Source organism: Podarcis raffonei, chromosome 8 (genome assembly GCF_027172205.1).
Source record: "Podarcis raffonei isolate rPodRaf1 chromosome 8, rPodRaf1.pri, whole genome shotgun sequence".
Taxonomy (NCBI): domain Eukaryota; kingdom Metazoa; phylum Chordata; class Lepidosauria; order Squamata; family Lacertidae; genus Podarcis; species Podarcis raffonei.
In genome coordinates this window covers 33,947,579-33,968,154 of record NC_070609.1, presented here as the reverse complement: position 1 = coordinate 33,968,154, position 20,576 = coordinate 33,947,579, and the positions used below count along the sequence as shown (strand labels likewise).

The following is a 20,576-nucleotide window of genomic DNA, read 5'->3' as shown; positions in this document are numbered from 1 at the left end:
GGTGGAGTGTGGTTGTGGGCATCTACTTCAAATAGTATAGTCTAGAGTTCTACGACAACATTCTGTGGAAGGTGCCAGGGCAGAGGCCACACTTTTATATCTCACCTTCTCAAATTCAGGGGGTGGGTTTTTCCCTCTGCACAAGTTTGACAAGGCCCAGACAGCATTTCGTGTCATTGTCAACCTGGTGGATTTTGTGAGGAGTCTGGAAAACAGGCAAATTATACTTTATATAAATATTACATTGCTAAATATAAATCTAGAGATTACGATTGTTTGTTCTTACAGTCATCATTTTTATCAGTTAAAACTCTTCTAATCCTTAAGTCCTTTTCCTTTCAGCGACAGCTTGAATTCAAGCTGAACTGCAAAAGTAGAAAAGGAGAATCTGAAACACACCCAGACCTTTCTGGTCTGTTTAAAGGAAAGCTGGGTTACCTCAACCCAAAATGCCTATGATGCCACCATGAACACTTTCAAGATACATCTTATTCCGCAACATCAAGTTTTATCCTGCCTTTTCTCCCACCTACTCAGGGCAGCTTATGTGGGGTATCCTATTTGTGACTGACAGGTGGGCTATCCCACCCAACTATCTTGCAGCTAGCTAGCTGTCAAACACTTGGGAACTGCAGTGCAAGGGGCTTTGCAAAGTGCTGAGTACAGGGCTGGCAAAGCTGCTTTCTGCAGGGACCAGCTATGTGATTGAGTTCCCCGCAGTAAAGTCTACCACACAGCAGACCCAGCCACATCTCTATCTGCCCCACACCAGCATCATATGTGACATCAGGTGGGGGGCAAATAAGCAAGACTTGGGAGTGGGGGGAGGGAGGACCATCTTGCGAGCCAAACTGCAAACTGTGCCAGGCCACATTTGTCCCATGGGCTGGAGATTCCCCAACCATGACTTAGGAGAGATTGCTTAGGCTGAGAGAACTGGATCATGGTCTGTTCTGGTTGAGGGGTTCCCATAAGCATCTGGATGATCATTGTGAGAACAGAACACTGGAGATGTGTTTGGCTTGATCCAGTAGGACTGCTCTTATGTCACCTAGCAAATTTAAATGACCAAGTGGAAACCTGAATGTCTTAGCCTCTCTGTTGCTCAACTAAACATGCTTGTTTATTACATTTATATCCCACCTTTCCTTCAAGGAGCTCAAGGTGGGATATAAAGTTTTCCTCCTCCCCCATTTTAGTCTCATAACAGTCCTGTGAGATAGGTTAGGCCAAGAGTGTGAATGACCCAAGGTCACTGAGGGATGAGTGGGGGTTTGAAACCTTGTCTCCCAGGTCCTAGTCTTAACCTATCTATTTAGTTATTCATTCATTCATTCATTTTAAAAAATTGTATACCACCCTTAGAGCTCAGGGCGGTTCACAATATAAAACTGGCTCTCATCCACGTTCTGATCTTCATCCACCATTCCATCTTCCTTCATTATCAGGAAGGAAGGAAGGCCTTGCACATTCTTCCCTGAGCAGAGATCTTTCCCACGCATCCCTCCTCAGGTGAGCCACATCACTAGCATCATGCTAAACCACCATGGGCTTCTTGCAATCTGGCCCTCACAAGGTGGGTCACACCAAAAATACCTACAGGCTTGTTTAAAGTTATTGGAGTGATAAGCTGCGTGTTACTAAGAAAAATGAGTCTCCATCCTGGACCTCTAGCCAGTCTGGTCTGGGGAGAAGTCTCCTCCAGACTCCAAATATGGTGATCAATTTGATCCTACTCAAGATCCTACTCAATTTGATCCTACTCAATTTGATCCCACCTAAACATTAGGAAGAACTTCCTGACAGTAAGTGCTGTTCAACAGTGGAATTTGCTGCCAAGGAGTGTGGTGGAGTCTCCTTCTTTGGAGGTCTTTAAGCAGAGGCTTGACAACCATATGTCAGGAGTGCTCTGATGGTGTTTCCTGCTTGGCAGGGGGTTGGACTCGATGGCCCTTGTGGTCTCTTCCAACTCTATGATTCTATGATTCTAAGAGAAAAATCCCACTGGGTCTTCCCAGGGCAGTTTCATGCCACCTAACAAAATCTTTACGTCCATGGCTGTAGAATGGAAACAAAGGAACACACGCACACACGCATTGCCAAGGAGCACCCGAAGTCGGAGTTTCATGCAACAGCTACTCACAACAACAAGGGAGGGAGGATGCCACAGTTGAGGACGTAATCACGGCAGGCAGAACTGTCTCCAGCAATGTTCCCCAGTGCCCAAACAGCCTGGAAGAAGAACAGGAGCTTCAGCACTCAGTCATTGAATGGAGAGGGAATGGTGGAGCAGGAATCCCTGGCCCCCCTCAAAGAATCCAATAACTTGTGGCAACTTTCAGCTATTTGTCATTTTTGCAATTAAAACGTAGCAAAGCTTTTTTTCCTGAGAGTTTCTGCACACACCAATGTGGGCAGCTGTTAACTGCTGTAGGGAGCTACTGCCAAATGTTTGGTTGAAATCAGTGTAAAATGCATCCCTAGCATTCTGATCTTGCTCTCCCTACTTTGAATCATTGACCCACAGTGATTCAAGCTCCTATGTTCCCTTGCTGCCCCATTCCCGTTCTTGCCAACTGCTCTTGAGCATGCCTACAAAGCACCAATGCCACCACAGGCCCTGCCCACTGCTCTGAGCAGTCAGGATGCTTTTGTTATTACTATTTATTAAATTTATATACCACCCTTCATCAAGAGACCACAAGGCAGTTTACACACACACAAACACACACCGCATTAAAAGGCCATAGATTGATTAACAGCCCAAGGCCTGGTTGAAAAGGAATGCTAATGATATGTAACTAAGGCACCTGGCAAGCCTCCCTGGAAAAAGCATTCCACAAATGGGGAGCCACCACAGAAAAGTCCCATTCTTGTGTTGCCAGTCTCTGGGCTTCCCGTGGAGGGTGCACATGAAGAATGATATCAGATATTGACTGCAGGGTCTGGGTCAGTTCATACAGGGAAAGACAGTCCTTGAGCTTTCTGTGACATCACTGCAGCTTTGTCAATGACTGAAGAGGCAGGGTAGGGGCTTCACAAGCAACAGGAAACAGCCAGTTTTTCTATCATAAAAGCTTTGCAGCAAAGAAATTATTTGGAACTGCTCTCCCACAGCTAAGCCAAAAGCTCTCCCTGAAAACACCTTACCTGCTCTTGGACATCTTCAAAATCAGAGCTCAACAATTCAATGAAGATCGGAACTGCTCCAGCTTCTATTACTATTTTGGTTTGTAGTGAAGTGCCCGAGGCAATGTTTGTTAATGCCCATGCAGCTTCAAACTGAAAAGTAACAAGCAACCAATTAAAGAAAGTCTCCAACAGAAGTACACTGTTCAACAGAGCAGTGGCCCCCAAACTTCCCACCCCAGACACTTGAAAATCATTAATGGACATAGTGGACCACTTAATGGTTTTTCTGCCTGTTAGAGAAATTGCAATGAGCTGTGCGAGATGCTGAGTGATTTTTAATTGTCTTTTTTATTGCTTCTGTTATTTCTAATTTTGTATTTTATTGTATTACAATTCGCACGCCACAAAATCTAAAGCATCACTCTTAACTTTTTAAATTTTAATTAACTTTAATCTGAGAGAGCACAGCCTCCGTTTTCTTTTCCCCAACATGCCCCAGATTGATGCTGTGTCTGGGACCGTGGGGGAAATGAAAGGTAGTCAAACAACAGAACCAAAGTCTATGGACATCATCACATCATGTAAGTGAGCTTTTATGTTATAGGTTTGTGGGCGGACGCTTAACGTTTGGTGGGAAGGAAGTCAGACCACAGTCGTGGCTACAGTCACAAACAACCCCATGCAAAGGCACAAACACTAAGAGTGACAAGGGGCCAATTTAATTTCCAGAGAAACAGATGACAACCTTGTTGATAGCACTGAACACCAAATGCAAAGGAATCTCATTCTCACTTACCTGCAATGTGCAGTTTTCACTTTTTTTGAGGAACTCCACAAACCTGTCCACCACACCCTGAGTATTGATCACTTCATCTATTGGAGGATTGGGCTCTAAACAGAGGGGGAAAGACTACTGTTAACACATACTTTTTTCTCCACGGTATGCTAAAATAGCACTTAGGCACGTAGTTTGTAAGCAGTTAGCACAGATAGTGATGTGAGGTGAGAATATTCTCTGGTAGAAAATTCTCGGGAGAATATTCTCCACAGCTCTCTTCAGTTTTGCCTTAAGAGTTTGTCGAACACAAAGTATGCTTTAAAGGCTTTGGCTGTAAAAGAAGAAGTGGAAGATATTTTATCAAATCATATACAGTCCCTGATACTAGATGAGGCAGTATGTTGGCTAAGAGTACTAAAATTTCATGACCTTATTGCTCCAATAGTGAAATGGATAACATTATTAGAATCAGACACCCCAAGGTTAAGTAGGGTGGTTGAGTCATTTAAAGAACTAGAAGATCACTTTGAAAAAGTGATGTCTTTCAGCAAGAAGAGAAGCAGCTGAAAGTGGCAGTTAAGAAAAGAAATGGCATTGCAGCCAATTCACTTTGCTGCAAATATCCTTCATCCCAAGTATAATGGCATTCATTTATCACGAGATGAACAAATTCAAGGTAGCAAGTTCACTGATCTCAAAATATCAGCAAGTGTACCAAATAATGTATAAGATATTTTGGCAGAGCAAGCAGCATAATGTGCTAAGGAAGATTTTTTTAGCAAGTCATATGTATTATATCATTTTCAATGCATTAAAATGAATATTCTCCATTTTAAATGAAAATTCTCTAATATTCTCATTAATAGTGAATATTCGAGAATATTCTCCAAAAGATTATTCTCGAGAATTTAACATCAATAAGCACAGATGCCCTTTTTATCGGTTTCCATCACTGACAGGAAGGCAAGATATTTGTTCCGACAGCTGAGGTTCTCAGCATTCAATGAAGGCTACACCTGGGGCAAGGAAAGATTGTGTATTGACAAGCACCTAGCTCCTGCATGTGGTGGACAACATAGAGCTCAAGGTCAGAAATCTCACCACCACCAGGCCATCCGTATTTTCAAGACTCTAATATTCTAAATTAAAATGGCCGTTGCATTAAGAATATAGCATAAGAACGTCAGAAGAGCCCATATAGTCCAGCATCATGTTCTCCAAGTGGCAGTGGAAAACCTATGGGAATCTTGCAAGCAAGACACTGGTGCAATAGCACTCTCTCCTCACTTGCTATTCCCAGGAACTGATAAACAGAGGTATTCTAGAGACAGAACATAGTTTTATCCTCCATGAATTTGTCTAATCCTCTTTTAAAGCTATCAAGATATGAAACAGATCCCACAATTTAATTATGCACTATGTGGATAGGTACTTTCTCTCAATGACTCACACCCCTTAATCATTCAACATTCAGCTTCATTGAATGGTCAAGATTTTAATGTTATGAAAGACAGCAAAAAACTCACTTTTCTACCCACTTTCTCTACACCATGCATAGGTCTACAGACCTCTCATATCACTCCTTGCTCATCTTTTCTCTACATTAAGAAGCCACAAATGCTGCAACCTTTCCTCACTGGAAATCAGGGTTGCTCTTTTCGCAAACTTTTCTAGCTCTACAATATCCTTTCTGAGGTGAGACAACCAGAATTGTATACAGTATGCCAAGTACAGTCACACCATAAGATTTGTATAACAGCATTAGGACATTGTCACTTTTATTTTCAATCCCTTTCCTAAGGATCATTAAAATGGAACTTGACTTTTTCACAGCTGCCACTCACAAGGTTGACATTTTCATCAATTGATCCACTATGCCACCAGTTCAGGCCCTATGTGTATATATGTGATTTAACCCTATGTTCAGGTTTGTTTAAAACCATCTGCTTTCTTCATAAGAAGCTCTTCAAATTAGGGCCAACAGGGCACACATACATCCATCGGCACTGTTGGAAAGGGTCAAGAAATGGTTTAAAAATCTAAAAACACCATCTCTCATTCCAAGAACAATCAGGGTTGAAAGGTTATCAATATTCCAACCCCAGGTTTGTATATCCCCATTCTTAACTTATTATACTTCACCTATTCAGTCCACTTTCATCTACGAATTTTTCATAAGTTTCTGGCAAACTATTTAAGCAATTAAAGCATTTTGAGGTCAACCAAACAAACAAAATACACACAACATTCCTACAATTTCTATTTACAATAGAAAATTCTAAATAGCTATATTTACCTTTTGAAAGCAGTTTCCTGAAGCGCTGGGTAGTTAGTAGCTGAAGATCAGGGTCCTCGGAGAACAGCATTTCCACCATCTCCCTTGTGATTACACCTTCCTGAAAAAAAGCCCATATATAACAGTCCTAAGGCTTGCTCTTCAAAGCAATGCCCAAATCTAACAGTTCTTCAGATGAGAAACTACCAAACTGGACCTAAGAACATGCAGGCTTAGATCTTGTAAGGCCCTTTTATTTTATTTTTAATTAATAAACCAGGTCCTCATCTTACAGATCTGCAAAAAAAAAAAAAAACACTAAAAAGGAACAGCAGAGAGTAAATTAAGTTACTTAAAACAGTTCTTCATTTCTGTACTAGTAAGATTATAGTGGTATAAAGCCAAAGCACAATAAATGCCATTAGATGGGAATATGACACAGCTTCTGAGAATACTTACCCCACCTGTGGTGGAACTGACAAATGAGTCTACATGAGGACTGTCAGACATAGCAGCATCTTCATTAATTAGCTCCACATTTCTTCGTTTAAAGAGCTGAAATAGAAAATGGATATGTATCAAATCAATGGCAAACAAAAATGCCAAATGTTGGGCATAAGCATTCACTCTTTGAAAGCAGGGTTCTATTTGTTCCCATCAGCATTTAAGATTCATCAGTCATGAAATCCTCTTGTGAGGATTCTTCACTTCTAAGAAATCAGAGTTGTAGGACACAAATTCTATAATAGTGCAGTATGAATGAAGAGAAGAAGAGTGTGTGCACTGCTGGCAATAAACAACAATAAACAACCCTCTTCAATCATCCAAAGCACTGTTTACTTCAGCTGCAGTTAGCTTATGGTAGCATACCAGATCAAAGACAGCCTCAGGTAATGCATGTGTCCACTAATTAAAACTGGAACCCACCCACCTACCTACAACTTTAAGCCGTCAAGTGGTTAGGTCAATTCAGACCCCAATGTTTTATTATCCATTTTGTTGTTCTGCCAGCTGCCTAGGAACCGCATAGCCAGTGATGGCAATGACCAAAGAACCATTTACACAAGAAGTTGAAACTCATCTGTCTCCTACACTCTAGAAACACAGAGCACAGCCAGAAGTAGAAACTATCAGCCTGGGCCATATTTCTGGTCAACCTACATGCCCTGCTCACCATCCACACAGGAGTTACCTGCTGCTCCCGCTTCTGTTTGCGTAGCTGTATCCCTTCTTCTTCTCTCCTCCGGCGCATCTCCTCGGGGTTCAGTGCCTTGTTTTTGTAGCTCTTCATTCTGTAATTGTTCTCTTTTGCTGGGCTCGCCATGGTTTCTAACAGCGGAAGAAAAGAAGAGGTCATTTTTACTCCATTTCTTTGGGCAACCAAAAGAAAATAGGCATAGTCCTCAAACGTAGGCACTGTTTTCAACACTTGCCAAATGGTACCAACAATCTATTTGCAGATGAGGAATATATCATGAAGTGAGTCGGGACATTGCATGGATAAGGCTCCCTATGCTCTATCCCAAAGTATGGCTGGGAAAGACTCCTTATTGAAACCCTGGACCACTGCTGCCAATCAGTGTAGACAATACTGGGCTAGATGGACCAATGGACTGAATCAGGATATGCAGCTGCCTATGCCTTAAACACCCACAAAACTCTAGCTTTTTTAAAATTTCTCCTATAGGAAGGTGTACACACACACACACACACACACACACACACACACACACACAATATCTAAGGGCAATGAGCCCAGAAGAGAAAATGAGTAGCAGTTCATTTCTTTTTATTTTTCTTTCTTTTTTTGCCATATAAACCTGCAGATTTTATTTTCTAGCAGATGGTATGTGTGGGTGAATGAAGATTAGGTGATGTTCTCAGCATGTAATCCACCCCACTACTGTCCATTTAATTAAGTGCCAGATAATGTCAAGATGACATACAGCTTCAAGGACTCTTTCTCTTTGATGGTGGAGCTGGGGTTGATGGAACTGAATCAGCTAGGATTCAGATTTCTTTTTTAAAATGTTTTATTTTATTTTATTTTATTTTATAAACCAACTTTCTACTTCTTTTTCTGTTACACATTGTTATCCATCTTATTTAGTATTTCAGTATTTATAACGGAACTTGTTTATTCTAATAGGAGTTCTGATTTTTCAATATGATTTTGCAAGTATCCTTTAAACACCTTCCAGTCCTTGTCTATCTTCTCTTTTGAGATCCTTCCAATTTCTCCCATTGTTTTGGATATATTGTAATACTCTAATAATTTGGCAAGCCACTCTGTTTTTGTCAGCATTATACTACTTTTCCAATTTTGCGCAATCAATAGCCTTGCAGCTACTGTTGCATATAAATATAATGTCTTGTCCTCTTCCTTTAAACTTCCTGGCACTATTCCCAATAGAAAACCTTCTGATGTTTTCCTAAATGAATATCTAAACATTTTTTTCATTTCGTTATATATAGTTTCCCAAAATTGTTTGATATTTAAACAAGTCCACCATTTATGCATTTTAGTGCCTTTTTCTGTGCTGCATCGCCAGCAGACATTGCCACAGTTTTTATTCATTTGGCTATTCTTTCAGGTGTTAAATACCATCTATGTTGTATTTTAAGGTAATTTTCTTTCAATATGCAACACGTAGTGAATTTCATATCTTCTTTCCACAATTTTCCCCATTGTTCAAGCATAATATTTTTCCCAATATCTTGCGCCCATTTAATCATGGATGCTTTAACCAGTTCACCCTTTGTTTCCCACTCTAAGTTCAAATTGTATAATTTAATTTTTTTTTCTTGTATTAAATCTTTATCGAATTTAGAAATTTCTTTTTCAAATCCTATCTTTTTGCCTTTCACTAATCTATACTTAATTTGAATATATTGGAACCAATCACTAATATGAACTTTAATTTCTGTAAAGTCCTTTAATTCCAATTCTCCATTTTCTTCCATTAATACAGTTTTATAAGTGGCCCAGTTCTCTTTCATATTTCATTTTTTCACTGCGACAATTTCTGCCGGCGATGCCCACCATGGAGTTTTTGGCTCTAGGAGTCTTTTATATTTCTCCCATATTTTATATATAAACTTTCTGATTATATGCCCTAGGAAGCCTTTATGTACTTTAACTTTCTCATCTATTAGATAGGCATGCCATCCAAATCTCGTCTCTACTCCTTCTAAATCCAATACATCCGAATCGTCTAGTTTAATCCATTCTTTTAACCAGGTCAAACCCACTGCATCATGGTATAACTCCAAGTCAGGGAGGCCAAAACCTCCTCTTTCCTTCTTATCTATCATTATTTTATGTTTTATTCTCGGGTTTTTTTCCTGACCACACGAATTTGGCCAAATCTCTTTTCTAATTATTAAAGCATTTTTCTCCTCCTAGTATTGGGATACTTTGAAATAAAAACATCATCCTTGGTAATATGTTCATTTTTATTACCGATATTTTTCCTAATAAGGATAAACTTAGTTTTCCCCATACTTGCAAATCATTTTTTATTTCTTTCCATGTTTTCCCATAATTCTCATTACTTAAATCCATAGTATTTGTTGTTAAATTAATTCCAATATACCTTATTTTCTTTTTAATTTCCAGTCCAATTTCTTGTAATTTCACTTTATCTTTTTCTTCCATATTTTTCACTAATATTTTTGTTTTCCCATAATTTAATTTGAATTGTGCTAATCTGCCATATTCGTTTATACATTCCAATATTCTGGGTGTGCATTGTAGGGCATTTTCTGTTGTGATCATGACATCGTCTGCGAAAGCTCTTAACTTATATCTTTTTTTCACCAACTGCTATTCCTCTTATTTGGTTGTCCTGTCTTATTTTCTTTAATAGAACCTCTAATACTATTATAAATAACATTGGGGATAGGGGGCATCCTTGTCTTGTACCTTTGAATATACTAATTTCTTCTCCAAACTCTCCATTAAAAATAATTTTTGCCTTCTGCTGACTCAATTCTTTTAATAGTTTGAGTAGCAGTTCATTGCAATCTAAAAGGATTATAAGGTATCTGACATAAATGGTTAAAATGATTAGCTGCTCAGCTGTCTAAAAGTCCACCTCTGTTCCAAAGCCAACCTCCCTGCAGAGAACACCCTAGAAGCTCTGCTCTTAGAGTATAAGTCCAGGAGAACTTCTCCAACACCAAACAGGAATGCTCTCAAAACCCAAGTTGATCAAACATTCCACCTTTGGCCAGGTACAGAACCCGCAGAGTGCGCCAGATAGTTTCTTCAATTTTATGCTACTGCAGGTAGCAGTTGAAGAAAAATGAGGGAAGGATGAGACTGAAAAGGAATTTTTATATGATACAAGTAGGATCTAGCACCTGTTTACCCAATTCTTAACTTCCAATCCCACTTTCAGCCAGCCTTTGGGTCCAGGCTTTGCCCAGGCCTTAACCCCACCAATGAAGTCATAACGAGGTAAGCATGATAATGGCACCCCATTTCCATAGCAACATCACATGTCACAAAAGAAGATTTTCAACTCCACTGCAAAGCTGGGCAGCAAAAGAAGCTTGTCAAATGGGCTATAGTGGGGAACTACCAATAAAGCAGCTAAGACAGCTCTGCTTCACTCAGGATGACTGCAAAGCTCTTCCTGGAAAATTTCAACTATCGTTCCCACCACAAACTTACATAATGTCTAAGGAATGGCTGCAAATCTTTAACAATCTAGCCCAGATCCACTTCCCTCTCAATCCTCCTAGTTACTTTTCCCTGCTCTTGAATCTCTTATTCCACTACTCTCTACAGCTTTAAGATCATTTGCTCCTGAATTCTTCCTGTTCTCCCTTGGTGCCGCCTCTGCCTGGGAATTGTCTACGAAGTACCACTCATCTTTCTTTCTTCAAAACTCCCCCAAACCCAGATTTCCCTAAACTGTTTGAGCTCAAGCTAGTCCTCCACTCCCAACCACACCCATCTAAGTGCTATGTACAACTGCATTTTCTCACCCCTCGTCACCCTCCTGCTTCTGTCTCCTATCAAAACTTAAGTCTGGTGTTTTTAGAAAGGCCAACACCCACCCTAAGTCCTTGAAGACACGGAGAGCTATAAACCTATCTAATCATTCTCACTGAAGGTCAGTAGCCTTGGCTGCTCAAGGCTTTACCAAAATTGACTCAGGAAGCACAGCAGAGCCGGGTCCAAACTTCAGCTATGGCTTTCCAGTCTCCTGTTAACTATGTCGCCGCTTTGTGCTTCCTACCTCACTAATCATCTCCGCTGAGTAATTGCTGAAACCCAGATGTCTAAAACTCGGCCTTGCATTGCTGAGTCAGACTCAATAGCAGACAGAAGGGGGAGGAGCTAATGTGTATATGGATTAGACAAATGCAGCAGTGTTTTTATCCCAACTCACATACCAATAAAGGGAAGCCCAAGCAGCAGGACTTGTGGGAAAAGAAATGTGGGTGTGCTGGGGGTCAGCAGGACAGAGAAATTCATCTGTACAGAACTATACAAAATGTTAGAAACAGCCCACATCACTTAAAAAAATATTATTATGCCAAATGTGAAAGAATCAAGGCTGCATCAGATGTTTACCTGGGGGTTTTTTTGGGGGGGGAGGGGGATTTCTTCCCCAACCACCCTAATGCTGAGAACATTCACCTTTTTGGCACCTGTCTGCAGATATCAGGTGTATTTTGATGGAACCACTGTTTTTTAAATGGGTCTCTTTCTTTAGATCAGTCATACCGGTGATGCCAGCCAATTGACCATCATGGCCCAATTGATCATCATAGCCCAGCAAGCATCAAGGCAGTATGCAACACAACTGGACTATGTGCAGAGGTCACGGAGAGCAAACAAAGCAGCAGTAGGTTCACTCTCAGGATCCATTCCTTGCAAAAAGTGCATGGAATAGATTCTGCTCCTTCATGACACAGTAACATCCTGTGCCTACAGCTCAGAGGTTGCAAAGTACACACTTAGAGCTCAAGAACTTAGTCAAGGGCTGGAGTATACATTGTAGTTTGATGGCAAAACACACTGTCTACTTTCCCCACATGTCTCCTACACTGGCATTCCCTCCCAACTTGGAATCAGATGTGCACACCAGTCTAGAAACTGGGCCCAAATTCATCCAGCAATCTCCTTGCTTGCAGTCTTTGCTTCCATCTTGACTAGTGATATCCTAAGCCTACTGTTGAGGGGGACAGTGGAGAATTCCTAAGGCACTGCAAAGGAAGGGAGAATAAACACACAGATCTCCAGTTTTCTTAATTATATACCCAGCAGGTGTCTTTAAGGGACCTCTCTAACAAAATCCTGTACTATCCAATACAGAGCTCCCATCACCCATTAAGAGACTGGCTCACAAGTTAAATTTGGCAAGCTGACGGCAGAGTACGACAGAGTGCTTGTCATCTTTGGCTCCTGGTGCCAAGGGAAGTATGAGGAGCCAGTGAGCAGTTTGGCAGCAGACACCACCTGCAGACATCATTGGCTTAAAATGCAGGCTCCTCCATGCAAACTAAGTCCAGGATTCAGCAGGAGTATTTTGTGATGGTCTCACTCTGTGCCAAGCATGCGGCAGTCACTAGGGAATGACTAACTAGATTTCCCCCTTGCTCATTTCTCTGGATTGAGAGAAACTCTCAGCTCTGTTCAAGCCTGCCTTCTCCTGACATACTCAATATGCAAAGACCATCATACCTTCAGAAGACACATGCCCAGTTTAGATCCCGTTTCATATGTCTGAATCCCACAAATCCATGTTTTATTTATTTTTAGATGCTTTCATGCTGTTGTTTAATTGGTTTTAGGCTGTATTTTGTTTTAACAGCATTGTTTCTTTTCACCACTTAGATCGTTTTCAAATACTAAGCTGTTGATAAATGCTTTTCTAAAATAAATAAGGGCACAGAAACCCCTCTCAGACTACCCTCCATACATTTAGATAATGTGCAATGGGAAGATCTGAATCATGTCATTCAATTATTTGTTTTATTACATCTGTTTGCCATGCATATATCTGTATTCTCTGGATGGTTTTTACCCATCAATAAAAAATGCAGAATGCAAAATTTAAATGGTAAAATAAAAATACCACTTAAATAAACCAGTTACCCTATTTTTTGCCCTATAGGACGCACTTTTTCCCCTCCAAAAATGAAGGGGAAATCTGTGTGCGTCCTATGGGGCGAATGCAGGCTTTCGCTGAAGCGTGGAGAGCGAGAGGCGTCAGTGCACACCAACCCCTCTCGCTCTCCAGGCTTCAGGAAGCTATCAGCAAGCCTGGGGAGCCCGCGGGCAGCCTGCTGCCCGGAGCGCGGGGCGCGCCAAAGCAAAGCGCCCCGCGCTTCAGGCAGATATCCGCAGCCTAGGGAGCCCTGCGGGAGTTCCCGCCGGGCTCCCTAGGCTGCGGATAGCAGCCTGCTGCACGGAGCGCGGGCCGCGCTGAAGCAGAGCGCCCCGCGCTTCGGGCAGATATCCGCAGCTGGGGCGGGGAATAAATTTTTGCCCAAGGTGAGAAGCTGTGGCCCAGCAGTCCAATGTGGTTTTGGAACTGTCAAGCCTTCTGTCTGCTCCCCCAAGTCAGAAACAGAGCCAACCTCCTGCTTTACAGAGATTCTCTTTCCAACAGGGCTCATAGTGAATTTCACCGCCAAACACAAAACCACTACCAGATGTGTACCTACAGCCAGTAAGAGAAAAGGGAGGACAGGAAGGGAAAGCAGAGCCCTGCTTTGTCCATACAGTAGAAACAAAAAGACTCCACTCTCTACATACAGCCACAGACACATTTAAATTGTCCTCCCCTAAAAGTTACCACCTCTCCAAAGGGCTCATGTATAGTAATTAGAACTCTGGTAATACTGACTCCTGTCAGGAACAACTGGGCTCCTGTACAGCTAGGAACCTGTTTTCAATGTACTGGGACACAAGGGGCTGAACTCAAAATTCAAACAATACCTAAGCCACTTGCTATTTGCAACCAGTTTAGCAGACCCAACATACAATCTGCTTTAGGAACATGTGTGTAGGCAAAGCTAGTACCGTAGATTCCGGCGTATAAGACGACTTTTTAACCCCAGAAAAGAGGTTTAAAAGCCGGGGGTCGTCTTATACGCCGGGTATGGCTTCCTCCTGGCACCGAGCCCACCGCCCATTGCTGCTTCCGAAGCTGCCGCCGCAGCAACAGTGGGCGGCGCGCTCCGCATCGGGAGGAAGCCGCCCAGCAATGCCAAGCCGGCTTTGCTGGGCGGCTTCCTCCTGGCGCAGAGGAGCCTGCCGCCCACTGCGGCGGCGGCAGCTTCTTAAGCAGCAGTGGGCGGTGGGCTCCGCGCCGGGAGGAAGCCGCCCAGCAAAGCCAGCTTAGCATTGCTGGGCAGCTTCGCCGGGCAGCTTCCTCCCAGCGCACAGCCTGCCGCCCACTGCCACTGCCCAGCGAACCTGCCAAAGTGTATAAGACCCCCCTAAATTGGCACTGCCAATTTGGGGAGTCGTCTTATACGCCCAGTCGCCTAATACGCCAGAATCTACGGTAAATGTCATTTTAAGGCCTCAGCAAGCAATGGCCCTGAAATCAAACCCATTCCCACTCCTCACATGCCTTTCTGTCTGGATTGCCCAAAATATCTTAAGGCATTAGAAGGCAGGACAGCCATGAGCACATAAGGAAGTGTGTAGGCAAGACTTGATAGCTGGGCATGGGGGAGGGGGAGGGGGGAATCTCAAAGAAGTTTACAACCTACATTAAAACATCAAATAAAAACAATACAGAAGAAAACAATACAGAAGAAAGTCAAATATAAAGTATACATTAAAAGTAGTATAATTAACTGGAAATTAAATTACCTTAAAGTTTTCCTAAATAAAACATTAACACAGCAAAGTTAATTTTTAAAAAATTCTTAAACATTTCAAAAGAAAACATTACTAAAGGAAGTCAAATATCAAACACATATTTAAAACAGCATAATTAGCAAGAAAACAAAATATTATCATAAGCATAGAACATGTTCTGCTGTTATTGCTGCCAACCTGGCAATGTTCATTCATGGCGGCTGGCAGCTGTAGATGCTCACACTTGATGATCTGGGTCTGCACTAAGAGACAACCAAGATGGTCCCTGGCATCTTCAGCAACCTCAGCTTTTATAGTGGGAGTCAGTCAGGGCCCTCCCCTCCCAGGCCAGGTAGAAAAAAGGCTACAAGGAAGGGAAGCATGTCTTCCATGTCTCACAGTCTTCTGTTACTATTTCTGTGGCCTTTTAGAAGTAGGTGGGTTGTGTTTAATGCATTTCTCTTTCCTCTTGGTCTTAATGTATCTATGTGGGATTTGCTGTTTGTTTGGTTGCAACTTTGCTTTAGACTGCCCTGGGCAAGATAAAGTGACTGACAAATTTAAGAAAAGAAAGAAAGAAAGAAAGAAAGAAATAAAGAAAGAAAGAAAGAAATGCGCACACTGCAAACTAGGACCGATCCCAATGGTAAGATTGATCACCAAAGCCAAGAGTTTTGGGCACAGCGTCCTCTGTGCTGACAACAACATCATCTTCATCCCAGCAATTCTTTCAGCTCGCCTGGTGCTGTGGTCACGGCTGGCTTACTCAATCCCACCCACCCAGTGAGCTCACAAAAGCCAGCAGCACATGAGCATCTGTGGAATGCACTACTTTGCTGACCAAGCTGGCTCCCACACAAGGGAGGAAAATAAAACATTTTGAGATCTAGGACATAATGATGGCCAAGCAATCAACAGTTGGACACCTCCACCACACTTGTGTAAGAGATGTAGATCAGAAGTAGGGAGACTTTTTGGCTCCACAGGCCAGATCTTTATCAGAATCTGCCTCTCAGGGCTGTCCACCTGTCAATATACCTTGCGCTTTGCATGTCTTCCTGTTCCCCACTTTTAAGGTCTTGATCTCAGAGGCTTAAGCTTTCAATATCAGGAACTTAAAGGGGTAGGAGGGAGACTTTGCACTCCCATTTGAGCTTCCAGAGGATCAGACAGGAGTGCAGGAGCCTTTGCAAAAGCTTTTTTTGAACCAGCTTGCACACGAGAGCTGCTTCAATGGGGCACTTTTGCACAGGGCTTAAATCCCTGCTCAGCTAATGAACAGGCTTGAATCCTGCTACATTGGTTGCACAATCTTGTTCATTGCTGGGAACAGGATAGTCCAGCTAACACAGGATTGAACCCTTTTCTCCTGCCCCATTCAGCTAACATCATCTGTGACATAAGCTGATAGGTGGGTGGGCTTGCTTTGGGGGAAATGGCCTTGTTGGCCAAATTGGATCCCCTGGCTGGCCAAGATTAGCCCACAAATCAGAAGCTCCCCTCTCCTGATGTAGATATACTATAAAAGACGGTGATGGAGGCCATCATCACACCTAGAGGTGGCAATATCCAAATGTCTCAACATCTGGGTGTCTGAAATGTTTCCAGCTCTGTGTCACACAATATCGGTGGGGATTAGACAGATACAGTCCACCTAATCAGATCACACATTATCTGAGTTTTGACAACTGCATTATAATGGCAGAAGTTACAACCAAGGTAGCTAAATCCAAGGAGACCCAGACCAAACAAAATGACTAGTGCAGTTATGTGGGTGGTGATCAATTACCAAACAACAGGGTTTAGTTCGTGGATGTGCAACCATCCTACTCTGTCTCATGGTCTTGTCACTAAAGTAGGAGCAGGAAGTCAGGGCCACATGTCACTAGGTCTACACCACGGGTGTCAAACACAAGGCCCGCAGGCCGAATCCGGCCCGCCAGACCTCGTCATGTGGCCCGTGTAGCCACCAGCGGCTGCCAGCCTTCACCTTTTATTCTCCCCCCCCTTTTTTTTTTGACACAAGAAAGCCGCCTCTTCAGCGCATGCGCGGCAGCCTACAAGCCAGAGAACGTCTGCCCTCTAGCGGCGCCGGCCGTTCCACACAGGAAACCTCCACTTTACATGCATTCAGGAAACCTCCACTTTTTTTTATATTGAGCGCATATTGAGTCCTATAGATACAACCGGCCCTTTGAGGGTGACCAAACTGCTGATGCGGCCCCCGATGAATTTGCGTTTGACACCCCTGGTCTACACTATGGCTGGACCATCAGCCATAGTGTGTGGCAATTTTTTATTACATTTAGTTGGTTTAATTGATTTATTGTTAGCCACCTTGAGTTGTTATGGACAAAAGTTGAGGGTATATGATTTTTTCCCTTTTAAGCATCATTGCAGGCTCCTTCAGGGTGTTCCTGGAGTACTCCCTTCCATGCCCCAATTGCAGAGCTGGTGCGGCGAAAAGGTGTGCAAGCCACTATTCTCTCAGCCTCACTCCTACATGTACAAGCACCTGCAATATGGGAATAATATTGATCTGCAGTGACTGCTGTGAATTCCAGAGAAGTAGCCATGTTAGTGTGTTGAAGCAAAGTTTTGCAACATCTGAAGACTAAGATTGTGTAGTTCATGTCACATTACAAAAACATATGCCACAATAAATCCATTTTTAAGGTACTATAGGGCTGCTTTAGGGCTGCTTAGGGATCACTGAGATAATGTATGAATTGCTTTGTACACTCAAAGTATCTTGCTTGCTAGCAGCAAGGAATCCTTAAGTATGACAAGTAGCTGAAGGTGCATCTTCAGTGCATCTGCCAAACAGCCTACAGCTGAACCCACATTTTAGGAGCTGCGTCATCCACTGCTACTAACTGCCACTTTGCAAGTGTCCAGGCATTCATCTGCCCTGCCTTCCTAGCGGCACTTAAACAGATTAGGGTTTACTTAACACAGCTTTGGAAGTGATATAAATTATTTGTCCCCAATTTCAAATTTATGGGAATCAACAGCAACAACTATCGAGCAACAATAAAAACTTAGCATTTACACACCCACAAAAATTCTCCACAAGGTAGGCTAACTTTCTCAGCACAATGAGGCGAAGCAGGAAGCCTATGAGAACAACATCCTACCTAAGACAACCTGATGAGGTGAACTTTGAACTGGTGACTTCCTGGCTCAGTGCTGATTTGATGTTCTCAGTCTCTCAACTACAGGCAGGACCCTGGCTCAGCCCTGTTCAACCCTTGCTATGTGCATTAGGTGCTCTTCCAGCAACTGATACAGTGTTACAAAGACCAACTGAAATACTGCAGCAACCAAGGAATAGACTACAGTGGTGCCCCGCAAGACGAATGCCTCGCAAGACGGAAAACTCGCTAGACGAAAGGGTTTTCCATTTTTTGAGCTGCTTCGCAAGACGAAAACGTCTTGCAAGTTTGTTTCCTTTTTCTTAACACCGTTAATACAGTTGCGACTTGACTTCGAGGAGCAACTCATAGAACGCAGTCTACATAGTAGCCTTTTTTGAGGTTTTTAAAGACTTTGGTGATTTTTGAAGCTTTTCCAAAACTTCTTTTGCAGCCATTTGGTAAGTTAAGCTTTTAAAACTTTTTTGGGGGGTTTTGGATTTTGGGTTGGGGTGTTTGGAATTCAAGGACTTGGTGTTGGGGAGGGGTTTGCAAGAATCTGGAAGCTTGTTTTTCTTTTTCCTGCATTTTTATGATTTTTTGTGACCATTGGGCCGCTCTGCTGTTTTTAAAAAAAAATTGTGGGTTTGATTTTTGAAATGCTCTTTACAGTATGTGTGACTTTAAAGAGCACTTAATAAACTCTTGTTGTACCAAATTTGGCTTTGTTTGGACTTTTTTTGACCATAGGAACGCATTAATTGATTTTCAATGCATTCCTATGGGATTTCGTGCTTCGCAAGACGAAAAATTCGCTAGACGAAAAAATTCACGGAACGAATTAATTTCGTCTTGCGACGCACCACTGTATTGCCAGTACAGTACAGTGGTACCACGAGATGCGAACAGGATCTGTTCCGGAGCCCCATTCGCATTCCGAATGGAACGCAAGACGCGACGGCGCATGCCGTGTTTCGCCGCTACCGCGCATGCGGTGAAACCCGAAGCACATTCAACTCGAGGTATGACTGTATACCAAATGTACTCCTAAAGTACTCCAGACAAATTTAACTACATAACACTACAATTCTTCCACCATTTCTTTTCCTTCAGCTGCCTGAATGAGTTTTGAATGAGTGATGAACCTGAGGAGCGTTTATCTGACCTCCTGGCAGCAGAGCTGCTGCTGTTGCTTACAAGGAAGAATGGGGAGATCATTGCTGGGCAAATGTGCTGGCTGAGCTGATATGGCGCTCCTGTCAGTGGATCTGCATAACAGAAACCTCCTCACCTCTTCTGCTACTGGGCCTCAGAAACCAGATGTTGCTGCCTACTCTAATTATTTTGCCAACTTGTAATAGTCACTTGTAGAGAGTTCAGATCGCCTCTACTCAGGGAAATTGTTAACTGCAACAGTTAATGTTCTCACTGTGCCTGCAATGACCACCAGTGTGCGAGAACAGGTGGGTAAGTAATTTTTGCAGGACAAATGTTTGTGGGGGTAGAGAGATGCACAACTTCAGTCCTCCTCTGCAAACACACATAGAGTTTCATCTAATGTATGAAGACTATCAAGAGTAGCTATTAATACCACTTTGATATCAATGCAGAGGTAATAAAAAGAAATAATCCAAAATAAAAGCCAAAGATGGTTTTGGGGTTTAGAGAAAGCAGCAAAGCTCTGAAAGGCTGTAACAGGGATGATCTTCCCATGCAGAAGATCCCAGGTTAAATCCCCAGAATTTAAACACATTGGGTTTCAGGTATCAGGGCTGGGAAAACCCTCTGCCCAGGGCCAGAAGGTCCACTAAGGTAGCTGGTATAAGGAAGAGATAGAGAAGCTGTGGCCCTCCAGATAATGTTGGAGTACAAGTCACATCACCCTCAGCTCCATGGCCAAAACTCAGGGATTATGGAACTGGGAATCCAGCAACAAGTGACTGCCACATTTCCCATCCCTGGTATAAGGCAACAACTTGTATCTTACTACACATTCAGAAGAAAGTAAAATAATTTCAGAAACCATCAATATGTCAGAGTGACTGCCCATGCAAACATTCTTTACTGTTTCATATTGTTACTCTGGTACCCTGGCATGCTCTGGTCCATGGGGTCACGAAGAGTCGGACATGACTAAACAACTAAACAGCAACAACAACAATTGTTACTCTGCAAAATTAGCCCAGGAGTGCACTTGTCATGCTGTGTGAACAGACTCAAAAAGAGGCTTGCACGCCCAGGAAGACCTCAATAAAAGCCAAGTAGAAGTTTATCAAGGGCGGGAATGTAAATTTAGAGCCACACAGGCCCTCAAAATACTCCCAATATCCACCTTCTGATGTACTTATCAACATAAGAACAAATTTGGTATAATGGTTAGCATGCTGGACTATGGCTTGGAATACCAAGGTCTGAATCCCCCAC

The 20,576-nt window shown here is 42.6% G+C and overlaps 1 protein-coding gene across 1 annotated transcript in view; it reads right to left on the bottom strand.

Moving 5' to 3' along the window:
* The window catches only part of KPNA6 (karyopherin subunit alpha 6), a 29,741-nt gene that overhangs the window by 7,978 nt on the left and 1,187 nt on the right, over positions 1–20,576 (bottom strand). The window contains exons 2-8 of the mRNA XM_053399115.1: positions 7,378–7,514; positions 6,645–6,740; positions 6,207–6,306; positions 3,929–4,023; positions 3,151–3,282; positions 2,144–2,232; positions 106–205 (exon numbers count right to left, since the gene is read on the bottom strand). Coding sequence (XP_053255090.1) covers positions 106–205; positions 2,144–2,232; positions 3,151–3,282; positions 3,929–4,023; positions 6,207–6,306; positions 6,645–6,740; positions 7,378–7,514 — 749 coding nt within the window. The remainder of the gene's footprint in view (positions 1–105; positions 206–2,143; positions 2,233–3,150; positions 3,283–3,928; positions 4,024–6,206; positions 6,307–6,644; positions 6,741–7,377; positions 7,515–20,576) is intronic.